This window comes from Microcaecilia unicolor, chromosome 6, assembly GCF_901765095.1.
Source record: "Microcaecilia unicolor chromosome 6, aMicUni1.1, whole genome shotgun sequence".
NCBI lineage: Eukaryota > Metazoa > Chordata > Amphibia > Gymnophiona > Siphonopidae > Microcaecilia > Microcaecilia unicolor.
Genome location: NC_044036.1, coordinates 227,036,575 through 227,064,445, shown reverse-complemented (window position 1 = coordinate 227,064,445; position 27,871 = coordinate 227,036,575). Strand labels below are relative to the sequence as shown.

At 43.1% G+C, this 27,871-nt stretch overlaps 1 protein-coding gene across 2 annotated transcripts in view; it reads right to left on the bottom strand.

Annotated features, from left to right (window-relative positions):
• FKBP15 (FKBP prolyl isomerase 15) overlaps positions 1-27,871 on the bottom strand; it is a 1,277,056-nt gene that overhangs the window by 566,865 nt on the left and 682,320 nt on the right. For both annotated transcript variants that reach the window (XM_030206543.1, XM_030206544.1), the window contains 2 exons: positions 4,930-5,039; positions 4,667-4,774 (listed from right to left, as the gene is read on the bottom strand). In XM_030206543.1, coding sequence (XP_030062403.1) covers positions 4,667-4,774; positions 4,930-5,039 — 218 coding nt within the window. The remainder of the gene's footprint in view (positions 1-4,666; positions 4,775-4,929; positions 5,040-27,871) is intronic.

The following is a 27,871-nucleotide window of genomic DNA, read 5'->3' as shown; positions in this document are numbered from 1 at the left end:
GTACCAGCAGCAATACATCGTCAGCGAAAAGGGCTATTTTATGGATTCTATCTGCTATTCTGACTCCTGAGATATTAGGATCCAAGCGCACACGAGCTGCAAAGGGCTCCATCACCATGGCAAACAACAAGGGTGACAGAGGACACCCCTGCCTGGTACCTCTGTACAACGTAAACATCTCGGAATTTCCACCGTTGACCCGGACGCAGGCCCTTGGGGATTCATAAAAGGCCTGAATCCACCTCCTAAACTGCATTCCAAATTCCATAGTTTCCAAAACCTTATGCAAAAAAGGCCAGTGAACCCGGTCAAAGGCTTTTTTCGCGTCGAGGCTTAAAATACAGAGCAGCTTCTGATTTCGCTTAGCTAGATACATGATGTCCACCACTCTCCTAATATTGTCCATCGCTTTCCGGTAGGAGACAAAGCCCGCCTGATCAGGGTGAATAAGCACTGGGAGAATAGGGGCCAGCCGGTTTGCCAGTACCTTGGCCAGGATTTTTACATCGGCATTTAAGACCGATATAGGTCGATAGGATCCACATTCACAATGATCCTTTCCTGGTTTAGGTAATACCGCTATCCATGCCTCCATCATAGACATCGGCAGGGGCTCCCCTCTCCCCACCTGATTAAACAAATCTGCTAAAAGGGGAGCTAATTCTGCGGCAAATTTCTTGTAAAACTCGTTAGGCAGGCCATCCAACCCAGGTGATTTACTCGATGGCAGGCTACGAATGGCCTCCTGAATTTCCTTAGGGGTTACCGGTTCATCTAACAATGCCTGCTGATGATGACTCAAAGAGGACAGCTCACTACCTTGTAAATATTGGTCTACTAAGTCCAGAGAAGGGTTAAGTTCTTGAGCATACAGATCTTGGTAGAATTCCCTAAACCGCTTACGTATGTGTTCAGATTTGTCTAAATCCCTCCCTCCTGCTTCACGTATCTTTAAAATAGTCCGCTCAGCTTTTTGCCTACGCATCCTGATGGCTAGGAGGTGCCCCGCCTTATTGGCAAATTCGTACGAGCTCACTCTTATCTTTGCTTGTAGCAAACTGAGTTGTTCTGAATAGAGTCGAGCAACTTACGTTGTGCGGTAAGCTCCCGCAAGACTCGTGCAGACCCGTTAGCCTTATGTTGAGCCTCTAACCAGCGGATACCCTCCATACAACGCGCTATCTGTGCCTTACGGGTCTTGGATTGTTTGCTAGCCAATTGCAGAAAGTAACCCCGAGACACAGCCTTCATGGCATCCCATACCATGCTAAGCGGGGACCCTGATTCCAGATTAAACTCAAGATATTCTTAGCATTTTTTTGTAGCCTTCTACCGCTTCCCTTGCTTGCAATAGACCAACATTTAATGACCATCTTTTATCCTTATGCTCTGCTCTGATGTTTGGCAAACTTACCCACACTGGAGCATGGTCTGAGATGGTCATGCTACCTATCCCCGCTGCAGGTCCCCACTCCGCTAGTGTAGCATCTAGGAAAATATAATCGATGCGGGAATAGGAGTTGTGGACTGGTGAATAGAATGTGTAGTCTCGCTCCCTCTGGTGTTTCACCCTCCACAAGTCCAATGTGCCTAGTGAGAGCGCTAGAGATCTCAAAGCCATTGAATCCCTCTGTCCCTCAGTTCTAGGAACTCCTGTACGGTCTAGGTTCGAGTCCATCACAGCATTGAAATCCCCACCAATGACAAGGGAGCCCTGTGCAAAAGTGGCCAAAGAATTTTTAACTCTCTCAAGGAAATGCGCCTGACCAGTGTTTGGTGCATATATAGATGCAATTGTTAGGTCCACTTGGGCAATTCTAATATGTAAGAAAATATAACGTCCACCCGGATCCCTCTTTACCTTAATCACCTGTGCCCCAACTGTTCCACGGATTAATATCGCTACTCCCCCCTTTTTAGATTCTGCTGCTGAGGCGTAGTACACCACTGGATACTCTGAATGGGAGAGAAGTCTTTCATATCTACCCCAAAAATGTGTTTCCTGCAGGAGAGCCACATGTGGCCTAAGCTGTTTCAATTCTTTATAAAACTTCTGTCGTTTCTGTGGCATATTTAGCCCCTTTACATTATAGGATATTATCTTTAAATCTGTGCCCATCACTGGTTAATTAATCAGGGCTAGTCTGTAAAATCCTTCCATGGCACCTCTGTACCGTGTCAACTTTGTTCCCAGCCATGTACTTCCCCCTCCCCATCCAATATCCCCATCTCCCACCCCCCCCCCCCCCCCCCATCCCAACCATTCTCACCACCTGAAAGGCCTATGACCCTCAAGTGGGAATCGAGGAAGTTACCCACCCGCCACACAGTCCCCAGCCCCAAATCCAACCCCCCCCCCCCCCACTCTTACCAGATCTAAACATTCACTGATTCCCCCTCCTCCCCCACCTTTAACCCCCATCCAGTCACCTTATACTTCAATATACATCCTATCCATCATCATTACCGATTCAGTTCTCCACATGAGTCTTGCTAGAGGCCTATCCTTCACAGGCTTCACAGTCTGCAGGTCAGAACCGGCACTCACGGCAGCCCGGAAATTTGTTCTCCAAAAGGAAACTCTCTCCGCTCTCCGGATCCTTGAAAACACAGTCTCTGCTTTCCAATCGAACCTACACAGTCCAGCTCAACGACTCTGCTTGCTTCTCTTGGAAGATTCTGGAACTCTTTGCCACCGTTGAAGCTTCGCCCTTGTGGCAGGCGCCACCGCTCCAGGTAGGGCTTTCGCGGGCACGAGGTCAGCGGCGTACAAGGCCTCCCAAGCCTCCTGTAGAGTTTGCACCCGGTGCTTAGTGCCCTTCAGTGTAAAGTTCAGAGAAAAAGGGAATCCCCATCTATACTGTATCTGATGTTTGCTCAGGGTCTCCAACGCTGGTCTCATCTGCCTTCTTAACTGGAGGGTATATTGCGAAAGGTCTTGATAAACCTGGATCTGAGCTCCTCCATATTCCAAGGTCTTTGTCTTTCTGGCAGACTCCAAGACCCTTTCCTTGGTCTCATATTTATGGAACTTCACGATGATATCACGCGATTGTTGCTCCTTTCGTGCCCCCAGTGCTCTGTGTGCTCTATCCAACTCACACCGGAGTTCTCCTTCCTCGGGGCCCAGCAAGGTGCAACAAAGAGTTTGCACTATCTCCACTACATTTTCTGTTTCGCCACCCTCAGGGACGCCACAGAAGCGAAGATTATTCCACCGTCCCCGATTCTCAATGTCATCTAATTTGTACTCCAAGTGTACATTTTTATGTTCCATCTCTTGTAGCAGAGTTGCATGTTTATGTAAAGTTTCGGCGTGTTCATCTATTTTCAGTTCTGCCTCCTCCACTCTGCCTCCCAGTTCCCTGAGGTCGGTGCTGAGCGGGTCCATCCGCTCCAATATTTCATCTTTGGATTGTTTAATCTCCATTTGAATATTGGAGAGAAACTTGCGGAGTTCGCCGGTCATACCTTCAGACATGGACAGCGCTGAGTCTGAGTCCGACGGGGAGGCGCGCTCAGGAGATTCGCGGTGCTTTGCGGCCTTGCTCGCCATGCTTTTCTCCGCCTTATCCGCTTCTTTTTTCCGAGTAGAAACGGTTTTACTCATTTTGTCAGCTGTTTAGAGGAGGAATCCGCTAGCTGTTGCTTAGCCTTTCTCCCGTTAGATCGCTTTTTTACCCGATAATTCAGTGGTGGGTGAGGGAGCTATGAAGCTAGGCGACCATGCTTCCCTGTGATGCCACTTCCCTCCAAGAAATTCAATTTAAGCTATTACATAGATCTTACATTACTAGGGTAAGGGGGAAGGAATTCTATATGTGGCAAGATGATGCATGTGAAAGATGTGTGGTCAGTAAGGGAACCTGGATCCACGGTTTTCTAGAATGCCCTAAGCTAACTGATCCCTGGATTGGAGCTTTACGAACTTTGGAATCCATTGTTGGTCCCATTACATAGATGTACTCTCTTTTGATGATGGGTAAAGATCCGACTAGGAAACTATGGGTTGCCAGATTTGGGTATTTGTTTTATTCACCGCACACTTTTGCTTGTATTTTGAATTATTCTTTTCTGTGTGAGGGGTTTCCTATTTTGTCTTCCCGAACATCTTGGGTCTTTCTTTTCTATGATTCCTCCCTGTCCTTTTCTTTTCGTTCCATGTGCCTTTGACTCTGGACTGGTGTGCAATGTTTGTGTGTGACTGTAGTGTATGGGGGGTGACTATGTTGTTAGTGGATGGGGTCTTTGATTTGAATGGATGGGGATGTGGGTTATACGGGTTTAACAAAATTTTGGAGGGAGCTGGAGACTTCTCTGGAGAATGTCCATACGGACCTTTGTGAACCTGCTTGGCTGGAATGCCTATCTCTGATCTTGGTATTATTGTTCAGTGTTATATTGATACCACTTACAATTTTGGATTTGCTGTATGTTTTTGCTCTTAATAAAGATATTTACAACCCCCCCAACCCCAACACAGAGGCATGCTATGCTCACTGTACCTTGTGGTTTGTGCTAACAAATAAGTGGAAGGAAAACACTGTGTAATGTGTATTGCTGAGATTTTTATGTTGTATAATTTCTTTGACTGTGTTGTTGCCTGTTGGTGTTATCTGTTTAATAAAGATCTGTCCACAAAGAAGAGATCAAAGACAAGCTATACCTGGATGATGCGCTGGATGTTGTTCATGATCATAGCTGTCTCCATAGTAACTGAGGAAAGCCTCGGCAAAAGTGAATCGCCAGCATTTTGCTTCTGAATCTCACCCACCTGCAGGGGGATGGAGAAGAGAAAAGCAAAAGATGCTAATGGCTCACCTTTCTAAATATTCCCACCCCAACCTGTACAAATACTTGAAGCTGCCTCCCATTGTAAAACACTTATGTAACATTTCTTAGAGCTTTGACTCATGGCTCACAGCTCACCTTATAAGCAAGCTGGTCAATTTTATCAGCTACTTTGTTGAACACCATTCGGATCTCTGTGTTATGCTGGCGTGCTTCTGTCATCAGGAAGGAAGTAACATCACCAGATGCTAAAAAGAGATGGGAAGAGGTAACATTATCAAAATTAAATTTTCAATGACCCCACCCCAATACACTGAATTCACTTTTAGGTAGGAAGGCTCTTCTCTGGTTCTCTTAGTGATGGTTCGATAAGCCCATTTTTGTATAGGTCATCCAGACAGTGTGTGAACATTTTCAGCCTATTTCAGTCACCCTTTCTGTTACTCTTTTCAAAAAAACAGTTACAGGGTATAAGTGGGAAAACTACAGGCTGGTAAACCTCACTTTGGAAAGAAATGGAAGCTTTGCTCCCTGCCATAACGAACAGTATTGCATAGCTTGAATATGTGAGACCTGTACATCTTAAACAGCTCACAGAATGTGTAGTGATCAGTGCTACATTTAAAAACTTGCCCAGGCATGATCAAAATGGCAATCCGGCCAATACAAGACAAAGGAATATGGGTAATGTGAAAAGGACTGTTAGTCATATTGAGCCCAGCCTGACAGCAATCCGGCTGGAACATGACAAAGGAATACGGGCAATGTGAAAGGACTCTTAGTCATATTGACCCCAGCCTGCTTGGAGCTCAGAATTCAGGGAAAAGTCTCCAGAACATCATCAAAAGACATTCTTGTGGTTTATCTACTCACAACATCAGGACACAGGCCAATCACCTAAAATGATGTTATCTAATTATTGGAGACATTGCTGATGGAGGCTAAGAAGCATTTGGAAGTATTTACAGGAGGATCAGTTCTGGCTTTTGGTCCAATCTTTTTTTTTTGTAATATTTTTATTGAAAGTTTTAAAGTATAACAACACTCAAACAATAGCTTGAAAACAAGAGCTTTTAACCATTCCAGTATAGTCTATCATATCCCTCCCTCCCTGCCTCCCTCACTCAGTATCATAATCTTTAGTCTGATAAGCAGCTAGTCTGTTGCAAACATAAATCTTACAGCGTCCTTAGGCAATCAAACAGGCGGTGCAATCAGTCTTGGGGCATCTAAATCTATCCCAGAACGAGATCTCTATGTAACATATTCTCTACCTATGTTTCTGCCAGTAGCTCACTTGCCATCTTCTGCACCACAGCCTCACAGAGTATAACGGCAAGTCTGGAAGGCCTCGAAAACGCACATTGCATCGGAAACTCCAGTTTTCCAGATCTTTGATTTTATCCCATATTTGATATGTTTCAGCTTGCGTCGCTCTACTCTGTAATGTTGAGGCATTTAGGGTCTCCGCTTGCTCTTCTAATCGCTCCTCCGCCTCCGCCACCCAGTGGCCCAGCGCCCCTATCTCACCTCTCAGATCAGCGTCCAGGTCACTGCGTGTTGCTTTCAAATCAGCTTTTATTTCTTGTATCCACAGCCTTATCTCCTTTAAAGGCTCACCCTCTCCATTCAGTGTATCACCCGAGAGGAATAGCGGTGGCGAACACTGGGTTGCGTGCTGTGTCTGATGAGCGGAGGCACGCGCCTCAGTCTCCTCCATATGGGTGGACACGGTAGGCCCCGGATACACGAATCCAGCCAAATCTATCGGCAGGGTCCTGGAACTCATCGAAAAAAGATCAAGGTGCTCTTTTGGTGATCTCTATTGCTAATCCAGGCACTCCTCAACCGCTGATGCCTCGGTGGTGCTAGTTCTTACTCAGGGGCTGGCCAGAGCTCTCAGCTTAGGCAGTCATCGCGCTTGGTGATGTCACTTCCTCCCTCGTGGTCCAATCTTGAACTTTAAGCAAGATGTACTATTGTAATATCGTTTATCTAGGTTTATTGAAACAATTGTTAAAAAGGATTCAAACAATTCAATATGTGGCTGTGCGGCTGATCTTTTCTTTAAGGAAATCAGACAGGATTACATCTTATTTTATTAAATTACACTGGCTTAGGAGTCACGTGATGCTAGGCAGAGGGTAGGACGCCGCAGGGCAGAGCTCCGAGGCCCCTAAGATAAAATCTACCCTTGGACAGCACGAGAGGCGATTTGGAAACCCACGAACAGAACAAATAAGTTGGGCACGTTGAAAAGTCCTAAAGGATCTAATTTGGTGCACCTGTGATGACCTCCAAAACACAGAGAAAAGACAGAGCACGAGGGCGAGCTGGGGACAGTAAGATGGTGGACCCTGGCCCCTCGGGAGAAACTGTAAGCTCCGTTTGGGCGGCTGAAATTGCAGCTGAGGTCTCGCAGCTGCTGGAGACCTCTGTGGACTTAAAACTGCAAAAGATTGCTGAAAAGTTGGATGCGGTAGATGGTAAAATAGAGGGGCTGCGCACAGATATGGCAGGATATCAGCAAAGACTGTCTGATATAGAAGACCGTTGCACGCAGCAGGCCAGCCAGCATGAGGAATGGCGGAAAAAGTTTGAGCAAGTAGAGCAGAAGCTAGAAGATCTTGAGAACCGGGCGAGAAGGAATAACCTCCGGTTGGTTGGATTTCCTGAGTCCCTACGAGAGGTTGATTTAAGGGAGTTCCTGGAATCCTGGCTGCCCAAAGCACTGAATTTGCAGGCTCTGGAAAAGACCTTAAAAATAGAGAGAGCACATCGTTTGGGCCAGCTAAGGCAAGCAGCAGGACGTCCCAGGGTAGTAATATGTAAAATCCTTAATTACTCCCATAAACAAGAGATTCTGAGAGCCTGGAGGCAGACGGGGAAAGTTGCATATGAACAGCACATCATTTTATGCTTTCAAGATTTCTCTGCGGCTGTGGCATTACAATGGAAGCAATATGGAGAAGCGTGCTCAGAGCTGTTTAAGAAGAAAGTTAGATTTGCCTTACTGTATCCAGCGCGGCTGCGAGTGCAGCAGGATGGCAAGCTTCGATTTTTCAGCTCACCGACCGAAGCCCTAAAATTTGCCAAACAGTTAGATGGCTGCGTGGAAGTCGCAGCGAAAGAACAGGAGCGCTGATCGTGGTGAGAGCCAGCAGAAAGAAAGCTACCTAGAAGGAACTGAGAGGGAAGCTCAGAGTCTGCAAGGAATCATTCTACGGACACTAAAAGAGAGTGCATATGTCTTTCTCCCTGTTTTAAAGTGAGAGATATGGGGGTTACTGATTGATTGTGAGGGGGGGGGAACTTGTTTTGTTAATGTTAGGAATATAAGTGCAAACGTGTGAAGATAAAATGATAGAAGTATAGGAACGGTCGTTTTAAAAGCATGGTTAACTGTGGTACTTGGGGGATGGGGTTTGCTAATGTTTCAAGATTATAGTTGTGCTGTAAAGGAGGGGGCGGGGCGGGGCGGAAACGTGACAAGTTCTCTAGACAGGACGCAGATCTGTTTCTTGGGGGGGGTAAGAGGGGAGGGTTTGGGCAAGGGGAGGAAAGGGGAGGGAGATGACAAGGGGGGGAGGAAGAGGGGTTTTGTTTGTTGTTGTGGTTTTTATTGGTTTCTGCTCTTCTCTCTTTCCTTAGGGATCGTTGTCCAGCAGCAGTGGTGGAGATGGGGGAGGGCACCCAAGGGCTGGGGGGTGTGTTCCCAAGGCTGTAAAAGTAGAGGCTGGCTATACAATAAGATAAGAGAGGGGACTAGGTCATTTTAAGTTTGTTTCCTGGAATGTGGGGGGAGTTTCGTCGCCCATAAAGCGGAAAAAACTTTTACAAGCTTTGAACCGCCATGCTGCAGACATAGTATTTTTGCAGGAGACGCATCTGTCAGCCGCAGAGCATGCCAAATTCCAACAAGGATGGGTGGGAGGAGCGATAGGCTCCCCGGCTTGCAATAAAAAGGCAGGGGTATTAATACTTTTCCGTAAGGGGCTGCATCTTTCCATCAAAGGGGTAAAGAGGAGTGCAGAAGGCAGATATGTATTAGTGGAGGTGGAATTGGGGGGTTTTACATATGTACTCTGCAATGTCTGTGCACCGAATACTTTTGACAAAAAATTTTATAGGGAGATTTTGGCATTGTTGGCTCCATACCAAGGGGGTAATATAATTTTAGGTGGGGATTTTAACATAGTTTACAACCCATTGGTAGACAAAAGTAGCGGGAGAGGACAAAGTCAGGCTTATTATGAAAGAGGCCTGCCTTTCTTGTGCTCTACACTAAACTTGGTAGATGTGTGGAGAATTTTACACCCAACATGCAGAGATTATACTCATCTATCAAGAGCGCACTCAACCATGTCCCGTATTGATTATATTTTTCTCTCAGATACTTTATTTTCAAAGGTGGTTGAGGCGGAGATAGGCCCATGTGAGATTTCAGATCATTCTCTACTTTGGGTGATCTTGGAACAAACAGGGGGAGAAAGTAAGGGAGGAGGATGGAAATTTCCGCTGGAGCTTTACAGGGATACGAAGTTTCAGGCATTTCTGAGAGAGAAATGGAGAGAATTTGCGGTCCACAACAGGATGCATGTGGAACAGGCCAGTTTGTACTGGGAGACAGCAAAGGCTGTCCTCAGAGGTGAGATCATTGCTTATAGGGCGTGGATTAAGAAAAGACGAGATCAAGAGATTTTAAGATTGGAACGAGAGGTGAGGAATCAGCGTATAAAGTTCGGGGTTAATCCGACGGAAGAGCAGAAGTTAGCGTACTTGGCATCTCAGAGAGAATTAAATGAACTGCTGCATGAACGAGTTCAAAAATCGCAACAATATTATAAGCATCAGTTGTACATGTACGGAAACAAGGCAGGGAGCTTGCTAGGGCGCTTAGCTAGAGGGAAGAAAGGGCCAAGCAGAATTTTACAGGTAAAGGACCAGGCAGGTAACATGTTTAAATCTCCACAGGATATAGTGGCAGGGTTTCAGAGGTATTACAAGGAGTTGTATGGGGAACAGAGGGACCTGATAACGGATAGCATGATGTTTTTAGAGAATGTAGAGACCCCGTTGATTTCCTCGGCCCAGGCAAAACTCCTCAACGCACCTATAGTGGAGGGTGAGTTGATGCTGGCGTTACAGCAGAGTGATATACACAAAGCACCGGGCCCAGATGGATATGGTGTGGCTTTTTATAAAATGTTACAGGAGCTGGTGACTCCCCCCCTTTTGAAGTTGTTTAACTCCATGGCCAATTCAGAGCCCGCATTGGACACCTTCAATATAGCTAAAGTGATAGTGTTACTGAAACCAGGGAAAACCCCAGAGGAGATGGGGGCCTATCGGCCAATCTCCTTGCTAAATAGTGACATTAAATTATATGCAAAAATTTTGGCTAGTAGGCTGGCGAGGGTGCTTCCAGATTTGATAGCATCACCGCAAGTAGGTTTTGTGAGAGGACGGGCAGTGGTCAGTAATTTGAGGGCGATTATAGCCTCCTTGGAGAAAGTGGGGGAGCGGAAAGTGCCTTCTCTGCTGATCAGTTTTGACGCAGAGAAGGCATTTGACAGAGTTGCATGGCGCTTCATGTTTGCGGTCTTACAGAAGGTGGGAATTGAGGGATTTTTCAGGAATGCAGTGGAAGCCCTTTATCTGAACCCGCAGGCTTACATCTGGGTTAATGGAGAGAGATCTGAGGTATTTTCGATAAGGCGGGGCACAAGACAGGGGTGCCCTTTATCCCCGCTACTGTTCATTCTTACATTGGATCCCTTGATACGAGCAATAGAGTCCCACCCTGAGGTGATGGGAGTGAGCTGGGGCAAGTCTACGTTCAAGGTTTCTGCATTTGCAGACGATATTCTAGTTCATCTAACGCATCCTAAGAAGTCCCTGGTGGCGCTGTTAGAATTATTTCATGAGTACGGGGATTACGCGGGCTTTAAAATCAATGTAACTAAATCCCTAGCTCTAACGGCTTCAGATGAAGTAAGACGTGAATGGGGGGAGTATTTTCCGCTGAGATGGGCTCAAAAACATATCACGTATTTGGGGGTACAGATAGCTATGCAGACTTCAGATTTTTATCATCTAAATCTCACTCGCTTGCTGGATAACATGAGAGTTAGGTTGCGAAAATGGGCGGAGCTGCCGCTCACGCTCCATGGGCGGATACAACTGTTCCGTATGGTGGAATTCCCCAGATGGCTTTACACGTTTCAGGTGTTGCCACTGCGACTCCAGGGGGGGGACGTGAGGCGATTCTATAAACACCTGCGAGTTTTCCTCTGGGGGGGGAGGAAGCCTAAGCTCCCCATGGACTTAATGTTAGGATCTTGGAGGGAGGGGGGTATAGGGGTACCGGATATTAAGCGCTATAACCAAGCATGTATTATGCGGCACTTAGGGGACTGGTTGTTGGACAGGCAAGACTATACGCCCAGGCAGTTAGAAAGGGAATTTTTTCATCCATATCATTTATATTTTTTATTACAGGGTCCGAGGCAAGCGTTACCAGGGACATTTAAGAATAGTCTGTTGTTGGGACCCCTGAGGGGGGCCTGGAAGGATCTAACTAGAACTTGGGGATTATCAGCGGTGAATACGGACCTCATGCCACTGCAGGGTAACCCATTATTTTCTCCCGGCTCAGAAAACCCAGTATTTCGTAGTTGGGCCTCATTGGGCATTACACGATTGGAACATGTTCTGGGTACAAGAGGAGGGTTACTGAGTTTGGGTGCATTGGGGGTAGGGATCGATATCAGACATGAATTTGCGTATCAGCAATTGGAGCATTATGTGCGGACCCTCAACATCGAACAGCTGAATAGTGGGCATGGGAGAAAGCTCAGAGAGTTCTTCAACGCAGTCCCGGGGGACAGGCTTTCAATTTCGGGAATATACCGGATTTTGTGGGAGAAAGGATTAGTAAAGGACGTGAGTGCAATTGAGGCACGCTGGGCACACGATTTGCAGAGACCCCAATTCCGCCTAGACTATAAAAAGCTGGTGGCTCGTGTCCCGGCCATATCGATCAATGCAGCTCTCAGAGAATGCCATTATAGAATTTTGTATAGAGCATATATGTCCAAGGCCCAAGTATTCAAGATGGGGGGGGGGGTGCCAGACCCCCTATGCTCTAAGTGCCAACAGACAGAGGGGACATTCTTTCATTACCTCTGGGGCTGTCCCCTAGTGCAGAACTATTGCAGGCAGATCTTTAAGTATCTGGAGGGACTATTGCAAGCTAGGATTCCCATGTCCCCTTCAGGGATATTATTAGACAAATTTGAATTATTTGGCTATCAACAAAGGGGTGCCCGGCTTTTTATACGTAAAGCCTGTATTCTAGGTAAAAAGTTGATCTTGAATAGGTGGCTTAGCGTCGATCCTCCAGATTTTTGGTATTGGAGAAATCAACTCCATGATCTTTTGCTGCATGAGCATCGGGCGATGGGACCCTCCCCAAAGGCAAGAGAGAGATTTATGAGAATCTGGCGGGGGTATATACAATCATTGTCGGCTAGGGCACGAAGTTTAGTATTAAATGGTATGTAAGGAAGGAAAGAAGGAGAAGAGCAGGTAGTGGTTTTTTTTTTTTTTTTCTTTTTTCTCTTGGGGGGGGGGGCGGAAGGTGGGATCGGTAAGGGAGTAGGGGCAGGGAGAGAAGTCTGGTATGTTCGGGTAGGGTGTGGTAGAGGGTAGTAGGGGCTGTTTAATTTTTTGTGTGGGGCAGGCATGTTTTGATGGGACAGTTCAGTGGAATGTTCGCATTATAAAGATACTGATTCTGTGCAGTTCACAGCAATTCATGCAATAGGGTATTGTCTACTTCTCGGAGGTGGCCAAAGTCCAGGTTTTGATGACAATGATCTACAGAAAGGAGAGGGGGAAAGTCTCCTCAAATGTATAGGTCTCAGAACACTGGTTTATTTCTGTCTAGTGGCATGTATTGCTTATGCTTAATGAGGTGTAGAGTTCATGAAAGTTTCTTTGCATTCGCAGTAGTTATTGGGGGAGGGGGGGAGAGCAGGGATTATGATAAGGCAAGCACAAAATGTATGAGCAGCGTATTCAGGAGATATCAATGTTATAGTGGATATTCATGTGGCAAAACAGTGCTGGCTATGGGGATCTGGTGGTAAGGGGGGGGGGGAAATGATAAAATCATTGATGATAAATGATATGGATGCGTATACCCAAATGCTTTGTATTTTTCTAAGGTTATGTTATTGGTTTTGTTAATAATGTTGAATCATCAATAAAAATTGTTTAAACCTTAAATTACACTGGCTTCCAATAGAGGCTAGAGTATTGTTTAAATTAGCATGCCTGACTTTTAAAACTGTATTTAGTTTAATTCCCAATTACATGATTTCTGTTCTCTGCAGACTGATGAAAGGGCAGTTTTATAATATTAGAAATATACTATCACTGTTTTCCCAGTCCTAAAAAAAAAGAGTGCCTTCAAAGAAAATGTTCACTTGTCTGTTTGCATACCAAGCAGCTAGTTTATTGTCTTCTCTCCCTATTGAATTAAAATGCTAATCTAGTTTAGACACTTTTAAAAAGGGGTTAAAGACAATGTTTTGTAAGTATGTCAAAAGGAAGTAACTTGTTGTATTGCTTTACTCTCAATGATGCTTATGACATTGTGACAGGACGGGGGGGGGGGGGGGGGGGGGGGGGGGAGGGGGGGAAGCCTGTAAAACTACTATTATTTCCTGAAGTGTATTTCTCTAGTTTGGCCAGCAGGTGGTACAGGTTGATGTTTTGAAGCTACTGCAGAACCAAGGCTGTTTTCTTTGCTTAAGCCTTTTGGAAAGGCAGTGAAAGTAAAAAATGTTTAGATAGTTTTATAATTGATCCATATTTCAGTTACCTGTTATTGTTTGATGATTGCACTTTTAAAAATTAGAACAATGAACAGAAAGACAATAAACAATTTTCAATGTGTTGACTCTGCCTGTCTGGAGTGATAAAGAATCCTGGTGGCCTGTGTGTTGGGTCTGTGAGTACTTTCTGGGAACTGTGAGACCACTAGAAGCGTGGCCTCCAGTAACCTAGAAATCACTGGGGATAATCTGAGTGCAGGAGACTAGCCCAGAGGTGGTTGTGACCCAGTCGGTGGGAGGAGGGTGCTAGTGTAGAGCACAAGCGGCAGGTGCATGTGGACATGAGCTGTGCTAGGCGTTTCGACAGACATACTTGATAATGTAGGTAGTTAATTTTTTCTCTCTCTCTGAATGAAGCAATTGTATTTTAATTTGTTTCTTTTGGATTATATTGTAACATCCTAGATTCTTGATCTGGTATTTTAAATTGTAATCTGCTATGAAATACATTGCTGGCTTTAGCGGACTATAAATAAACTGACAGATATTAATATATCTCATCAATTTATCATTATTCAATGCTGGGTTATGCAAAATATTTAATAACTGTACTTTTTCTTGTTAATATCCAAATCTCAGACAGTTATACTCAATGCTCTTTATTCTTAATACAAAATGTACCATATATTTTTCCTCCAATTGCCAAATATCCCACATACGTACTCATTCACCCTACATTCATACAAATTCACAGATTGAAAACACTAACTAATACAAATACTCACTAACTATCCTCCCAAGCCCATTGGTTCTAACATATCACTTATAATTCCCAATCCGTGCATTAACTCTCAAGTCAGATTCTGCAGCAACTTAAGTTCATCCATAAGAGTCTTTGTAGTCCCAAATGATCACTCCACGTATTATTTTTCGTAATGCAGATTATTAACGCCTCCAAAAAGTTCTCTCACTTAAAGGCTTCTTGGTAGAATAGCATAAACAGTTCAACAAGTTCTCAAACTCGGTGTGTAATCAATCCATCAACAGTGCTAGAACACCCCAGACTCTACACAGTCTGCGATTCGCTATTAAAGCGTCATCAGGAGTCGGGTTCCTAAAACAATTGATACAAATAGTGCTTGTCAGTACTGCAGGCTTATCCCTATATCATAAATCTCCCAATTTTAATTTACTTACAATTTGTAGATATTCAGCATTCATAGGTACAAGACGGGCAGGAACTCAACCGTCCACAAATATTCATTCCCAGTGAAGGAACACCAGCGCATGCGTTATCAATTAATCATTGGAACACTTCAGAGCGAGCACTGCCTATGATGACCTCCTGCTTTTCCAACTATTCCCGAGGAGGGAGAGACTTGCATCACCCGTGAAGGTTTTACAAGTCAAGATCTGTAATCACTGTCAGGTAACAAATAGGTGCTCTAATAAGGAGTGTGTGTTTATTCCGATTCCTGACAAGTGTTCATTCTAATAAAAGGATGGTGAACTTGCTATAATCCAACAGAATAAAAGATTCAAGGCAACATTATTTTACCAAAGGAAAATTGTGCCAAACAAATTTGATTGATTTCTTTGATTGGGTGACCATAGATTTGGATTGAGGATATGCAATTTGTAGTGTACTTAGATTTCAGGAAAGCCTCAACAGTTCTTCATAGAAGGCTCATAAATAAACAGAGTGGGCTGCCGATAGGATCCAAAGTGGTGAACCTATTAGAAAATGGTGGACAAGAGGGTGATGGTAAATGGGATTTGGTTGGAAGAAAGAAAGGTGAGTAATGGTGTTCCTCAAGGGACGATTAGTGTACATCCGGGTAGTAAGTGACCGAGCTTCACTTACCTTGAACACTAAGATGGAGTCAGCAGTCCAGCAGCAGGAGGGATGCTACCTAGTCTTTTGTGTTGAGTGCCACATGTATGATTATCTCCCAGTTGGTGAGAGGTAATACGTGTGTCCCCGATGCAAAGAGCTCCTAGACCTCAGAGAGCATAAAGCAAGGTTACTAACCTGTAGCACGTATTCTCCGAGAAAAGCAGGCTGATTGTTCTCACGATTGGGTGACATCCAACGGCAGCCCCAGGATCGGAAGCTCTTCCTAGCAACAAGTTTTGCTAGCCCCCGCGTGAACATGCGCACCGCTCATCTGCAAACGTCTTCCCGCCTGCAGCGCGAGCGTGCTCCTCAGTCAAATAGAAAGCAAAAGACAAGGGAAGACACAACTCCAAAGAGGAGGAGGGCGGGTTTGTGAAAACAATCAGCCTGCTGTCCTCGAAGAATACCTGCTACAGGTTAGTAACCTCGCTTTCTCCGAGGCCAAGCAGGCTGCTTGTTCTCACAATTGGAGTATCCTTAGCCCCCAGGCTCACTCAAAACAACAAACATTGGTCAATTGGACCTCGCAACGGCGAGGACATAACTGAGATTGACCTAAACAACAACAACTAACTGAGAGTGCAGCCTGGAACAGAATAAAATGGGCCTAGGGGGGTGGAGTTGGATTTTAAACTCCAAACAGATTCTGCAGCACCGACTGCCCGAACCGACTGTCACGGCGGGTATCCTGCTGGAGGCAGTAATGAGATGTGAATGTGTGGACTGATGACCACGTCGCAGCCTTGCAAATCTCTTCAATAGTGGCTGACTTCAAGTGGGCCACTGACGCTGCCATAGCTCTAACACTATGAGCCGTGACATGACCCTCAAGAGTCAGCCCAGCTTGGGCGTAAGTGAAAGAAATGCAATCTGCTAGCCAATTTGAGATGGTGCGTTTCCCCGACAGCCACTCCCCTTCTATTAGGGTCAAAAGAAATAAACAATTGGGCGGACTGTCTGTGTAAGCTTGTCCGCTCCAAACAGAAGGCCAATGCTTGCTTGCAGTCCAATGTGTGCAACTGACGTTCAGCAGGGCGGGCATGAGGACGGGGAAAGAATGTTGGCAAGACAATTGACTGGTTCAGATGGAACTCCGACACCACCTTCGGCAGGAACTTAGGGTGAGTGCAGAGGACTACTCTGTTATGATGAAATTTGGTATAAGGAGCATGAGCTACCAAGGCTTGAAGCTCACTGACTCTGCGAGCTGAAGTGACTGCCACCAAGAAAATGACCTTCCAGGTCAAGTACTTCAGTTGGCAAGAATTCAGTGGCTTAAAAGGAGGTTTCATCAGCTGGGTGAGAACGACATTGAGATCCCATGACACTGTAGGAGGCTTGACAGGGGGCTTTGACAAAAGCAAACAACTAAAGGCTGTCCCGAGATAGGCTTACCCTCTACACGATAATGAAAAGCACTAATTGCGCTAAGGTAAATCCTTACAGAGTTGGTCTTGAGACCAGACTCAGACAAGTGCAGAAGGTATTCTAGCAGGGTCTGCGTAGGACAAGAACGAGGATCTAGGGCCTTTCTGTCACACCAAACGGCAAACCTCCTCCACTTGAAAGAATAACGCCGCTTCGTGGAATCTTTTCTGGAAGCAAGCAAGACTCGGGAGACACCCTCAGAAAGACCCAAGGAGGCAAAGTCTACGCTCTCAACATCCAGGCTGTGAGAGCCAGGGACTGGAGGTTGGGATGCAGAAGCACCCCCTCGTTCTGAGTGATGAGGGTTGAAAAACAATCTCCACGGTTCTTCGGAGGACAACTCCAGAAGAAGAGGGAACCAGATCTGACGCGGCCAGAAGGGAGCTATCAGAATCATGGTTCCATGATCCTGCTTGAGTTTCAGCAAAGTCTTCCCTACCAAGGGTATGGGAGGATATGCGTACAGGAAGCCCCTCCCCCAATGAAGGAGAAAGGCATCCGACGCTAGTCTGCCATGGGCCTGAGGTCTGGAACAGAACTGAAAGACCTTGTAGTTGACCTGAGTGGCAAAAAGATCTACCAAGGGGGTGCCCCACGCTTGAAAGATCTTGCGAACTACTCTCGAGTTGAGAGACCACTTCTGAGGTTACATTATTCCGCTCAACCTGTCAGCCAGACTGTTGTTTACGCCTCCCAGATACGTGGCTTGGAGAAACATGCCGTACTGCCGAGCCCAAAGCCATTTCCTGACGGCTTCCCGACACAGGGGGCGAGATCCGGTGCCCCCCTTCTTGTTGATGTAGTACATAGCAACCTGATTGTCTGTCTGAATTTGAATAATTTGATGAGACAGCCGATCTCTGAAAGCTTTTAGCACGTTCCAGACCGCTCGCAACTCCAGGAGATTGATCTGAAAACCTGTGTCCTGGAGGGACCAACTCCCTTGAGTGTGAAGCCCATCGACATGAGCTCCCCACCCCAGCAGAGATGCATCCATCGTCAGCAATTTTGAGGCTGAGGAATGTATAATTATGGTACAGCCAGAGACCCCCCCACTGGAATGGTGGCGGGCCCAGTCATAGAGCTCAGGCCATTACAGACCTTGGCTGAGTCAGAAATCTGATGGCTGACATAACTGGGAGCTTACTGGAAAAGTATGGCCTGGATTGAGGCCTAAATAAGCTAAATTAGGAAAAGTTAGGTCAATAGATATGGAAACAAAATGGAGGATTTCAGCACAAAATGGAAGCCGTATCTGTTACAAAGTGGAATTTTCTCTAATGTAAGTTAGGAAAACAAGTTGAGAAATGAGTGAGTCATGCCAGGTGCAAAGAAAATAGGGAACTAGCTGTCCAAGAGGGGAGGGAGACTTTCCTGTGAGCAGGATTGTGGTCAGCCATGGTGTGAGAAAGGAAAGGTGTAGCTGGATGCAGGGTCTTGCTTAAGATTTGTGGTCAAGCGAGCTAAAGACAAAACCATGTTAGCAAGATAAAAGCTACTCATTAGCATGAGCCAATCTGTGGTAACCATGACATTAGCATAGATCCAATCAGGTATATCTACTGTCATATTATCCATATCCTGAGGGCACCTATAAAAATCAGAGTATTTCCTGGTTTAAGCTAGAGAGAAGGGTTGCCACTCTCTCTCTCCAAGGGAAACCAATGTGTCCAGCAGAATTGACAAATTACGTAATTGCTTTCCCTTGTAAAACCTTTAATTGGTAAAAGAAATTATAAAAGACTAGGAACTAATTAACATCTGTTTGCAGCTGGATTATTATATTCCTATACTTAATTGATTGTACGTGCCTGTTGTCAATCACTGATTTGACTTGTACCTTGGCAAATAAACTCCTCATCCCAAATGATGTTCTGTGGACTTCACTTTATGATCAGAGGCTGTAAGTATAAATGCTTTTGCTGTATCAGGCTATCTTTCGCTGCATTGTATAACTTGTAATCTAAATCCAGTTTGTCATAAGGCTGGTATCTTTTCCTTAGACCTAACATCTCTCTTAGTGGCAATTCCTTTTAGAACTTCACAACTCCTTGATTACCCCAGTACTAGTGCTATTTAGAGATGGAGTCAGATTTAAGGTCACTCCAGCCTTCTTGGGGGTCTCTGAACCCCTAAATTTAGAACATTGGTGACCCAGCGTTCGATTTAAGCACGCCACCAGAATGTTTGTCAAAGTGGGGGTTGATTATAGATCTTGACTAAAATTCTGTTGTTGTTTTATCTTCCAATTGAATGTTGCCCTTACTAGCATAATTTTTGGCTGAATTTGTAAACTGTTGTTTTATTTTTGCTTTCTAGTCTCTTTCTAAAACTGTTTCTGAGACTTTCAGAATTAAGATGCTATATTTGGCAATCTAATCTGTTGCCCGGTTTCGTTAAAACTCAGAGACAGATTTTTTTTTATGCTGCAAGAGACAGACTGGTAGATCTTATCGTGTTCCACAATGTGGTTATAAAGTTTTTTAAAAAAGTTTGCTTCTTTTCCCTTAATAGAGGAGTTCTCAATACTAAATCTTATCTCTATTTCTCCTGCGTAGTCCCTTTTTTTTTTTTAGATACTTCATGAGAACACTTCCTCTGTTGCTACAAGGTTTTTCTTACTGCGACATTTTTTCACTTCCCCTTTTCTGGCTTGGGCGGTTCCCTCCCCATATCTAGTAGGCATCTCCGTGACTTTTTCAGTGAGCCTGTCACTGCTGCTAGTCTGGGAAGCTTTTCTGCAGCCCTATGTTACCTAACTTAATTTCTAAACTTTTTTTTTGTTGCACTCCTGTAGAAACTGTTCCTAAGATGCTCATTATTGCTTGGCAACAGTTTCCGCTACTTGTTTCCTGTTTCACTGAATCTATTGGCAGTCTGTCAGCCTGAACTTCTGAAGTTGTTTCTTAAGATTAGAGATTTCAATTTGTTTCTACCTGGGGCTTTCTCCTACGTCCCTTACATTCTATTTTTCAAGTGGGTAGAGCCCATGTTCGGGATTGCATTAACAATTTGATGATTGCTTTTAACATTTAACCCTTAGCTGGTGATTGTTTTAGCAGTTTTTTCAGCAGGTGCCTAGCCATCCTTCATATTAAAACTTTCTTCTCTTACTTACTCTCCTCCAGCACTGCCCCTCCCTTCCTTGATGGTTGCTCTGTCTCACAACTCCCACTCTAGTGGTTTTACACTTCTTTCCCTTGCTATCCCTTAATTCAGCTTGAATAAGACTTGCTCACCATGCTGTTACAGGGCATTCAAATTTTTTGTCTCTCTCATGGACTACTTATTGATTGGTATGTTAAAATCCATTTCTCTGAGCTATCTGCCAGCTTTTTACCCATCGTTAAGTTTAGCTCAGCCTTATACAACTGCTTACTCATTGGTTCGCTATGGTTGTCTGTCTACTTTTATATCCCGCCCACTTCCTCTTTTACAGTATGTCATTTCTCTTTGAGACTTCAATGCTAGAATAGCAGTACTCACTTTTGTATTTAGATGTGTTGCCAAGCTGCAAAACTTTTTTTCTTTCCTTATTTATCCTAAATAGTTTTCTTCTTTTACTATAGGTATAACTGCATGAATGAATTTATTTGTAGTGTTTGCCCTTGAATTGCAGGCTTCCTTACTGTCAGCTGTTCCGTTCTAATGCTTTTGAGTTTCCTTCTCGTGGTTTGTTGAATGGAAAATATATTGTCTAGTGAATGATGAACGTGGAATTTTTCACATTTTTTGTTCTGGCTAATGTGTTCCGACTAATGGCTCCTTTATGGTTGTACCTTCCCCCATGAGCTTATATATGTTTTGTTTTCAAATATTTATTTTCCTTTTCACTCTTTTTACTCTTTCCTGCTTTACTATTTCTGAAGTATGTTTCAGGGACTTCTCCTTAGGATATGCTATGCCCTTATTTTTCCTTTTACCTGTGTCACGCTAGAACCATTGGCTTTAATACCGATGGCTTGAGGAATCGCTTACACCCACCTATGGGACTCATATCTGCCCCTTAGGTGGATGATGGTATAAATAGAATTTTAGAAATTGAGCAATATCCCACTTCATTCTTGAAGTGTGCTAGCTCCAGAGCTCGACCTTCAGCCCCTGTATGAGTTAGCTTGGTTCTGATATGCGCTATGCTATAAGGGGACGCTCAATGCATTAGTTGCAATTCGGATAAGCTGACTAGGGGATTCTAAATTTTTAGGTGTATATTTAAATATCCCGTGGAGGTTTGTTGAATTGAGTGGAATCTTCAGTTGAATTGAGCAGAATCTTCCTAACCGGCGAAAATCCATGGGATAGCTGTTCTTCGAGTTCAGGGAACTTATTTCGCAGCTTCCTGGACCCTTTGAGGGGTAGTGGCCTCCCCTCTTTTGAGGGTTCTACCATTGGAGTGAATCATGGCCAATGGAGAATACTCTTGGCGGCTAGTAGTGAAGAATCCTGGTTGTAGAAGCCTACCCTGGGGGACAGTATTTTTAGAATAGGATACATACGTAAGCTGACACTAGGTATTTATTTACTTATACACCCACTTTTCAGGTACATATCTGTTTGCAGTTTTTGTCTTTCTTTCTTTTAATGTCACTAGCGGTTAAAGCGTGGAGCTTTCCGCCAATTAGTAATTTTTATTTTGGGTCCCTACGTAGGAGCACATTAGCAGATGCGTGAGTACGATTGTGTTATGTCTCTGCATGTTCTACTATCAGGATAATCATTGCATGTTTTTGTAAACTGTTAGCACATTATCATTCCTAGGTCTCCCTGCTATCTCTGAAGCTGCCTTTTGAACCACTGACCTTGTACCAGGTTCTAGGTCTGGTCAATATATATATTACTACTCTAGATCATTGTTCTATAGCATGTTACAGGTCTGGAGCTTATTTGTAGACCACTTGCTCACTAGGTCCCGTTATTATACATATTGGGTGATGTTGTTCACTACCCATTATATCATATCTTCCTCTCCGCACCCAACACCAGATACTGGTGATCTGACATCTATACAGATCTCTGGTAAGGACTTTCTGAAACAGATCTATTTTGCGGTTGACCCCCCTACGCCACCGAGAGTTCGGAAGGGCGTAGTGATCCCGCCAACTGTCCTCTTTCTCAATTGATTTTCTGCGCTGGAGAGTACATTGCACGAATCGTGAGTATATTTTCATTTATTGTATGTGTTACTATTAAGCTTGCCGTTATATACTTTCATAGCCTGTTGGATTAGCACTAATTTAAATGTTTTATTTTACCAAATTTAGGATTAAGATTTTGTCCTCAATACACAGGGATACCTCTGTATGTGGGACAATAACTGTGTATGTGTATGCGTGTGGTTTTCCTTTTCTATTCTGTCTGTGTGCTGTGACTTGTGATTGGCTACTGGAATATTTATTTTTATGTTTTTTGTTTTGAAACCCTAAACAATTCCTTAACCGTGCACAATTCCAATGATTGGTTTTGAACTACATTTAGAAATATCTTGCTTCCTCTTCTGAGCTTTAAGTTTTCTACTTATCAGGATTAGGTTACTGTTTTAATTTTATGTCTGTATGTTCCTGTGTGTCCTGTGATAAATGGCATAAACTAAACCAGCTAGTTATTAAGGAATCATTTCTTTAGTTTTAAATTAGTGCTCTAAGGTTACCCCGCGAGATTGCCTATCAACTGCAGTGGTAGTAAATCTCAAAGGAGTGTTTGTTTTTTTTCCTTTTTTTTTTTTCAGGATTGTATATTATTTCATTTAAGCAATGTTCGTTTGATTTGTGATGTGAAGTTAAATACCTAATTGTTTTTGACTTCCGGTAAATTGCTCTCACTAGGAATCCGAGCACTCGCATCCGGATTCTAAATCTGGATAAGACAGATATACCGGACATACTTGTCATTCTTATTCAGCTATCATATGACAGACTTCTTAGTTAAAGAGATCCACTTACAGATTTAATTTTATAGGTGTGCATCTGTGTATGTGTTCTTTGAAAATTGCATAATTATTCCAGATATTTACTATGAAAGGTTCTATATTATATGCCATCTAAAACACTGTTTATTTGTGACGTTGTTTAAAATAACTAGTGCTGTTGTTCACTTCCTGGCTCTCTATTGGGGATGTGTTCCGTAATAATGAATTAACTGTTTTAATTTTCCTTTTCACGTCTTATCTACTACTTTCAAACTTCCTTCCCTGCCTCTTAAAGATTTATAGTTTTAAGATATATTATTGTATAGAATTCCAGCATTTTTTGTTCTCAAACCCCAAATGGCGCAGTTAAATTTCATTTCCGGATTCCATAATACTACAGTGCCTGCCTTATTACTCTTGCAATAGGGTTTAGAATTTGAATGTGTTAAGCTAAAACTACCAGGACCCTCCGGTCTGGCAAATAGAGATTAACCTTTGCATAACATAACTAACTGGTACACCGTCCAGAACTAAAGAAATTCAGGTTGCTATTATTTCAGAGCAATGTTCAGATAAGACCTTTTTGCATTACAGAGGCTGCAGTACTAGCTACATTTGCCAACTTCCTTCTTATTGAGAACCGTACCTCTGGGAAACAGATAAAGTAATAACCTTCTCCTCTTTTCCTCTCCTGAAGTATTAATTCTATGAGGACTAATTACACCAGCATGAAGTTTTAATACGAAAACTTAAACTTACAGTTTTTATTTGATGTATAGTCCTATTTTCAGTCACCATAATGTCCAATGCTTCCAGTGAGCAGTAAACACAGGAAGCAAGGTTATTTCGTGATTTCCTTAGGACCGAATGACAGAGATTAACCCTTGTAGTTCTTATTTTCTCTGAAGTTTATTTATATGAAAGCTTTAAACTTAGACTTTACATGATACAGGAATTAATTATGTGTTTCAGATTTTTAATAACTAGATGGGTTATTCTATGATTCTGTGTTATCCTTGCTACTCTTTGTTTAGAATTCAATTTACAATGTAGGCTTAAAAGCTGTTCCATTTATCATACTGGTCTATATGCACATATCCTACTGGTCAACTTGTGCATTTATTGCATTAATAAAAATTGTTATTATATCCTTGATTTTTGAATTTTACTAAAATGTTTTAAGAAATGCTCCTACTTGTCTCCTTCTTATAAAGCGGCTCCTCCTCTGTATTTAAAATATACTCCAAATTATGATTAGATTTCTGGGGATATATAAGCTTATTTTTGGCTTTTCCTCTGTATCCTAATATTGCTCCAATAATTCAGGGCCTGAATTATGCGAGCATGAGACGGATCAGATTAAAATTTAATATAGTTTTCATTTTCCAAATTGGCTCTGAACTATTACAGAGGACTATAGGTTATTGTCCTTCTCATCTGACCTATTTAAACCTTGTAAAGGTCACGTGAGGAGGCCTCATAGAAATATATAGTTTTTACATCTTTCTTTTCCGTTATTGGCTTTTCTCTAGCTCTCTAAATATCATATTTATTTTCCTGTATTTTCCTGGAGCAGACTCTGACCACAATGTTTCCTCAGACTCTGCTGACTTCCTGTGCCAGCAAAATCTTATCTACAGAGAAAAAATTGTTTTCTACTTGTAACTTGTGATTTTATATACTGAGACTTTGCTCCACTTACTGGTGCCCCAAGGAACTAACAGTGCATTCTTTGACTTTTCTTTCTAATGGTCCTGTGCTGAGATTTGACTACTAGGCATTACTTGTATATCAGCTCTATTTATTAAGTCCTGTAGGTTGACTGAAGACTGCTAATCCCATTCCTGATCTACCGCCTCCATTCCAGTTTGGTACTTCTGCTACAACTGACCTCTGGCAAGAAAAAGAAGCACCAACTTCTCCAATGAGAATTTTTTTGTCCGAATGATGTCATTAATTTAGACCTTCTTGGTTATGCTCTTAAATATTCTATTGTATTGAATATTTTTGCAGGCTGCGCATCTTTTCCATTTATCATACTGGCGCTTCACGTATGAGCTCTCTGTTACAACAGACAGCGACGTGATTCCAGAAGATACTTCCATCACCTGGACTAGTTATGAGTTTTGAATTTCTGCACATTAGTCTTTTGCTTTGACTATGACTATTTCCTAAGCTACCCTTCTTTCTGAATCATCTAACTCGTAAGTCCTGCTGGCCTCCTGCAGCTGAGGGCCCAACCCTTGGTGAATGGTAGTCATCGCAGGTGAAGATTCCATACCTACTGGCGATAGATTGCAACACATTGCCCGTGCCTTTTGACTATTTTTGTGCACCATATTCCTGACCCTCCATACGTCAATAACTTGAACAATCAACATCATCTCAAAATTTTAATTTTTATTGTTTTTTTTTGGTACCCTTTTCTTTTGTTCCATATCATCTCTTAGTAGTAATTACCAATCTGTCTTGCACATTATGCAAGCCAGAAGTGGGGATATATTCTGCAAATCCCAATTCCTAGTATTAAGACAATATCTTTACACCTTGCAATCTACTGGACCACAAGTCTTGGGTCCATGTGAAAGATATACGGGTTTACTCAGCTGTAGAACCAGATGTTACCAGCCCAACCATCTCAAGACCAACCACTTCTTTCAGCTGGTCAGCAGCGACTGTCACTTCTACTGATTCCTTGCCCAAGTCGCTGTGAAAATCCAGCCCTGTTAGATCTTCCAGATCTCCGTCCAGATTCTTCAGTGCTTCCACCACCTCAACCATGATCGAGGAAAGAGAATTCAGAACCAACTGATACTTAATTTGAGATTTACTGTTGCTGTTTATGGACATTATAGATTCATATTTTGTTTTATTTTCAGTTTAGCAGTAATCCTGTCTATATATTGAAAAGGTTTTATTTTTATTTTCCTATTATTTCCTTTATTGTTCTTATTGTTTTTTTAAGAGTTTCCCCGTTATTTCTGTTTATGTAATTCAAATTGATATTGCTTCAATCAGGATAACACCAAAACCTATAATACTATGGCATAACAGAGTAGATATTTATAGATTCAGTTGCATGTCTTTCTGTAGGTTTGACCAAGCTCCAAGTGGGGTTATAGTAAGGGATATAAACGTACCCATCGTTATGCCCTTAGTATAATTTTCCAAAGTTCTTCTCCTGTACAGTTTCATAATTATAAATACACATGGGATTGACCCATAGAATTGTTGCTTCCACCTTGTTGTATAATGCAACCTTATGACTACTGTTTGCTTCTTAGTGCTCATAATTGCATGGCTATGACGGTAAAGTTAGGCCCAAGAATTCCAACCTGCTTAGGGATTCTGGATAACTATAACCTAAGACAGACTACAATCAGAGTACTAATCATATATTTGTTGATCCCATAATCAAAACCACTATTCCTTCCCAAGACCACTGAGATAGATACATTAGATTATCTCCCCATGCACTATGCAACAGATACAATGGAAACCATAGAAAGACCGGCAACTATATAGTAGTATGATACACCTACTATCAACAAATGAATATTGAACAGGCTCATCAATGCTAATCCATATATAACCTGCGAGGCTATGTACAATCTGCTCACATTGATACCTACACATATTTCATGGAACTATGCTTGCAAAATCAATAGGATAAGCCTGATGGATTTTGTAGATGAACCCATAGGTCTGTCCCATTCATAAAACCTTTCTTACCACAGGTTTGAGCAAGTCTCAAGAGGGGTGACATCATGATTGAGGCCCAAGGGATTGGGTAATATAACGGGAATTCCATACGCCCCAAATAATATATCACCTGAGAATGAAGTTTCCTATCTTGCACCATACCTTCTAGCAATTTTCTAAGACCAAAACTCGCCCTCTCGTTTGATAGCTTGCCACCTTCTGGAATGGATGATGACAAGCTTGACGAGCTTTGTGTCACCCCCCCCCCCCCCCAGATGGGGTGATAAGTGGGGAATGTATAATTATGGTACAGCCAGAGACCCCCCCACTGGAATGGTGGCGGGCCCAGTCATAGAGCTCAGGCCATTACAGACCTTGGCTGAGTCAGAAATCTGATGGCTGACATAACTGGGAGCTTACTGGAAAAGTATGGCCTGGATTGAGGCCTAAATAAGCTAAATTAGGAAAAGTTAGGTCAATAGATATGGAAACAAAATGGAGGATTTCAGCACAAAATGGAAGCCGTATCTGTTACAAAGTGGAATTTTCTCTAATGTAAGTTAGGAAAACAAGTTGAGAAATGAGTGAGTCATGCCATGTGCAAAGAAAATAGGGAACTAGCTGTCCAAGAGGGGAGGGAGACTTTCCTGTGAGCAGGATTGTGGTCAGCCATGGTGTGAGAAAGGAAAGGTGTAGCTGGATGCAGGGTCTTGCTTAAGATTTGTGGTCAAGCGAGATAAAGACAAAACCATGTTAGCATGATAAAAGCTACTCATTAGCATGAGCCAATCAGTGGTAACCATGACATTAGCATAGATCCAATCAGGTATATCTGCTGTCATATTATCCATATCCTGAGGGCACCTATAAAAATCAGAGTATTTCCTGGTTTAAGCTAGAGAGAAAGGTTGCCACTCTCTCTCTCCAAGGGAAACCAATGTGTCCAGCAGAATTGACAAATTACCTAATTGCTTTCCCTTGTAAAACCTTTAATTGGTAAAAGAAATTATAAAAGATTAGGAACTAATTAACACCTGTTTGCAGCTGGATTATTATATTCCTATACTTAATTGATTGTACGTGCCTGTTGTCAATCATTGATTTGACTTGTACCTTGGCAAATAAACTCCTCATCCCAAATGATTTTCTGTGGACTTCACTTTATGATCAGAGGCTGTAAGTATAAATGCTTTTGCTGTATCAGGCTATCTTTCGCTGCATTGTATAACTTGTAATCTAAATCCAGTTTGTCATAAGGCTGGTATCTTTTCCTTAGACCTAACATCTCTCTTAGTGGCAATTCCT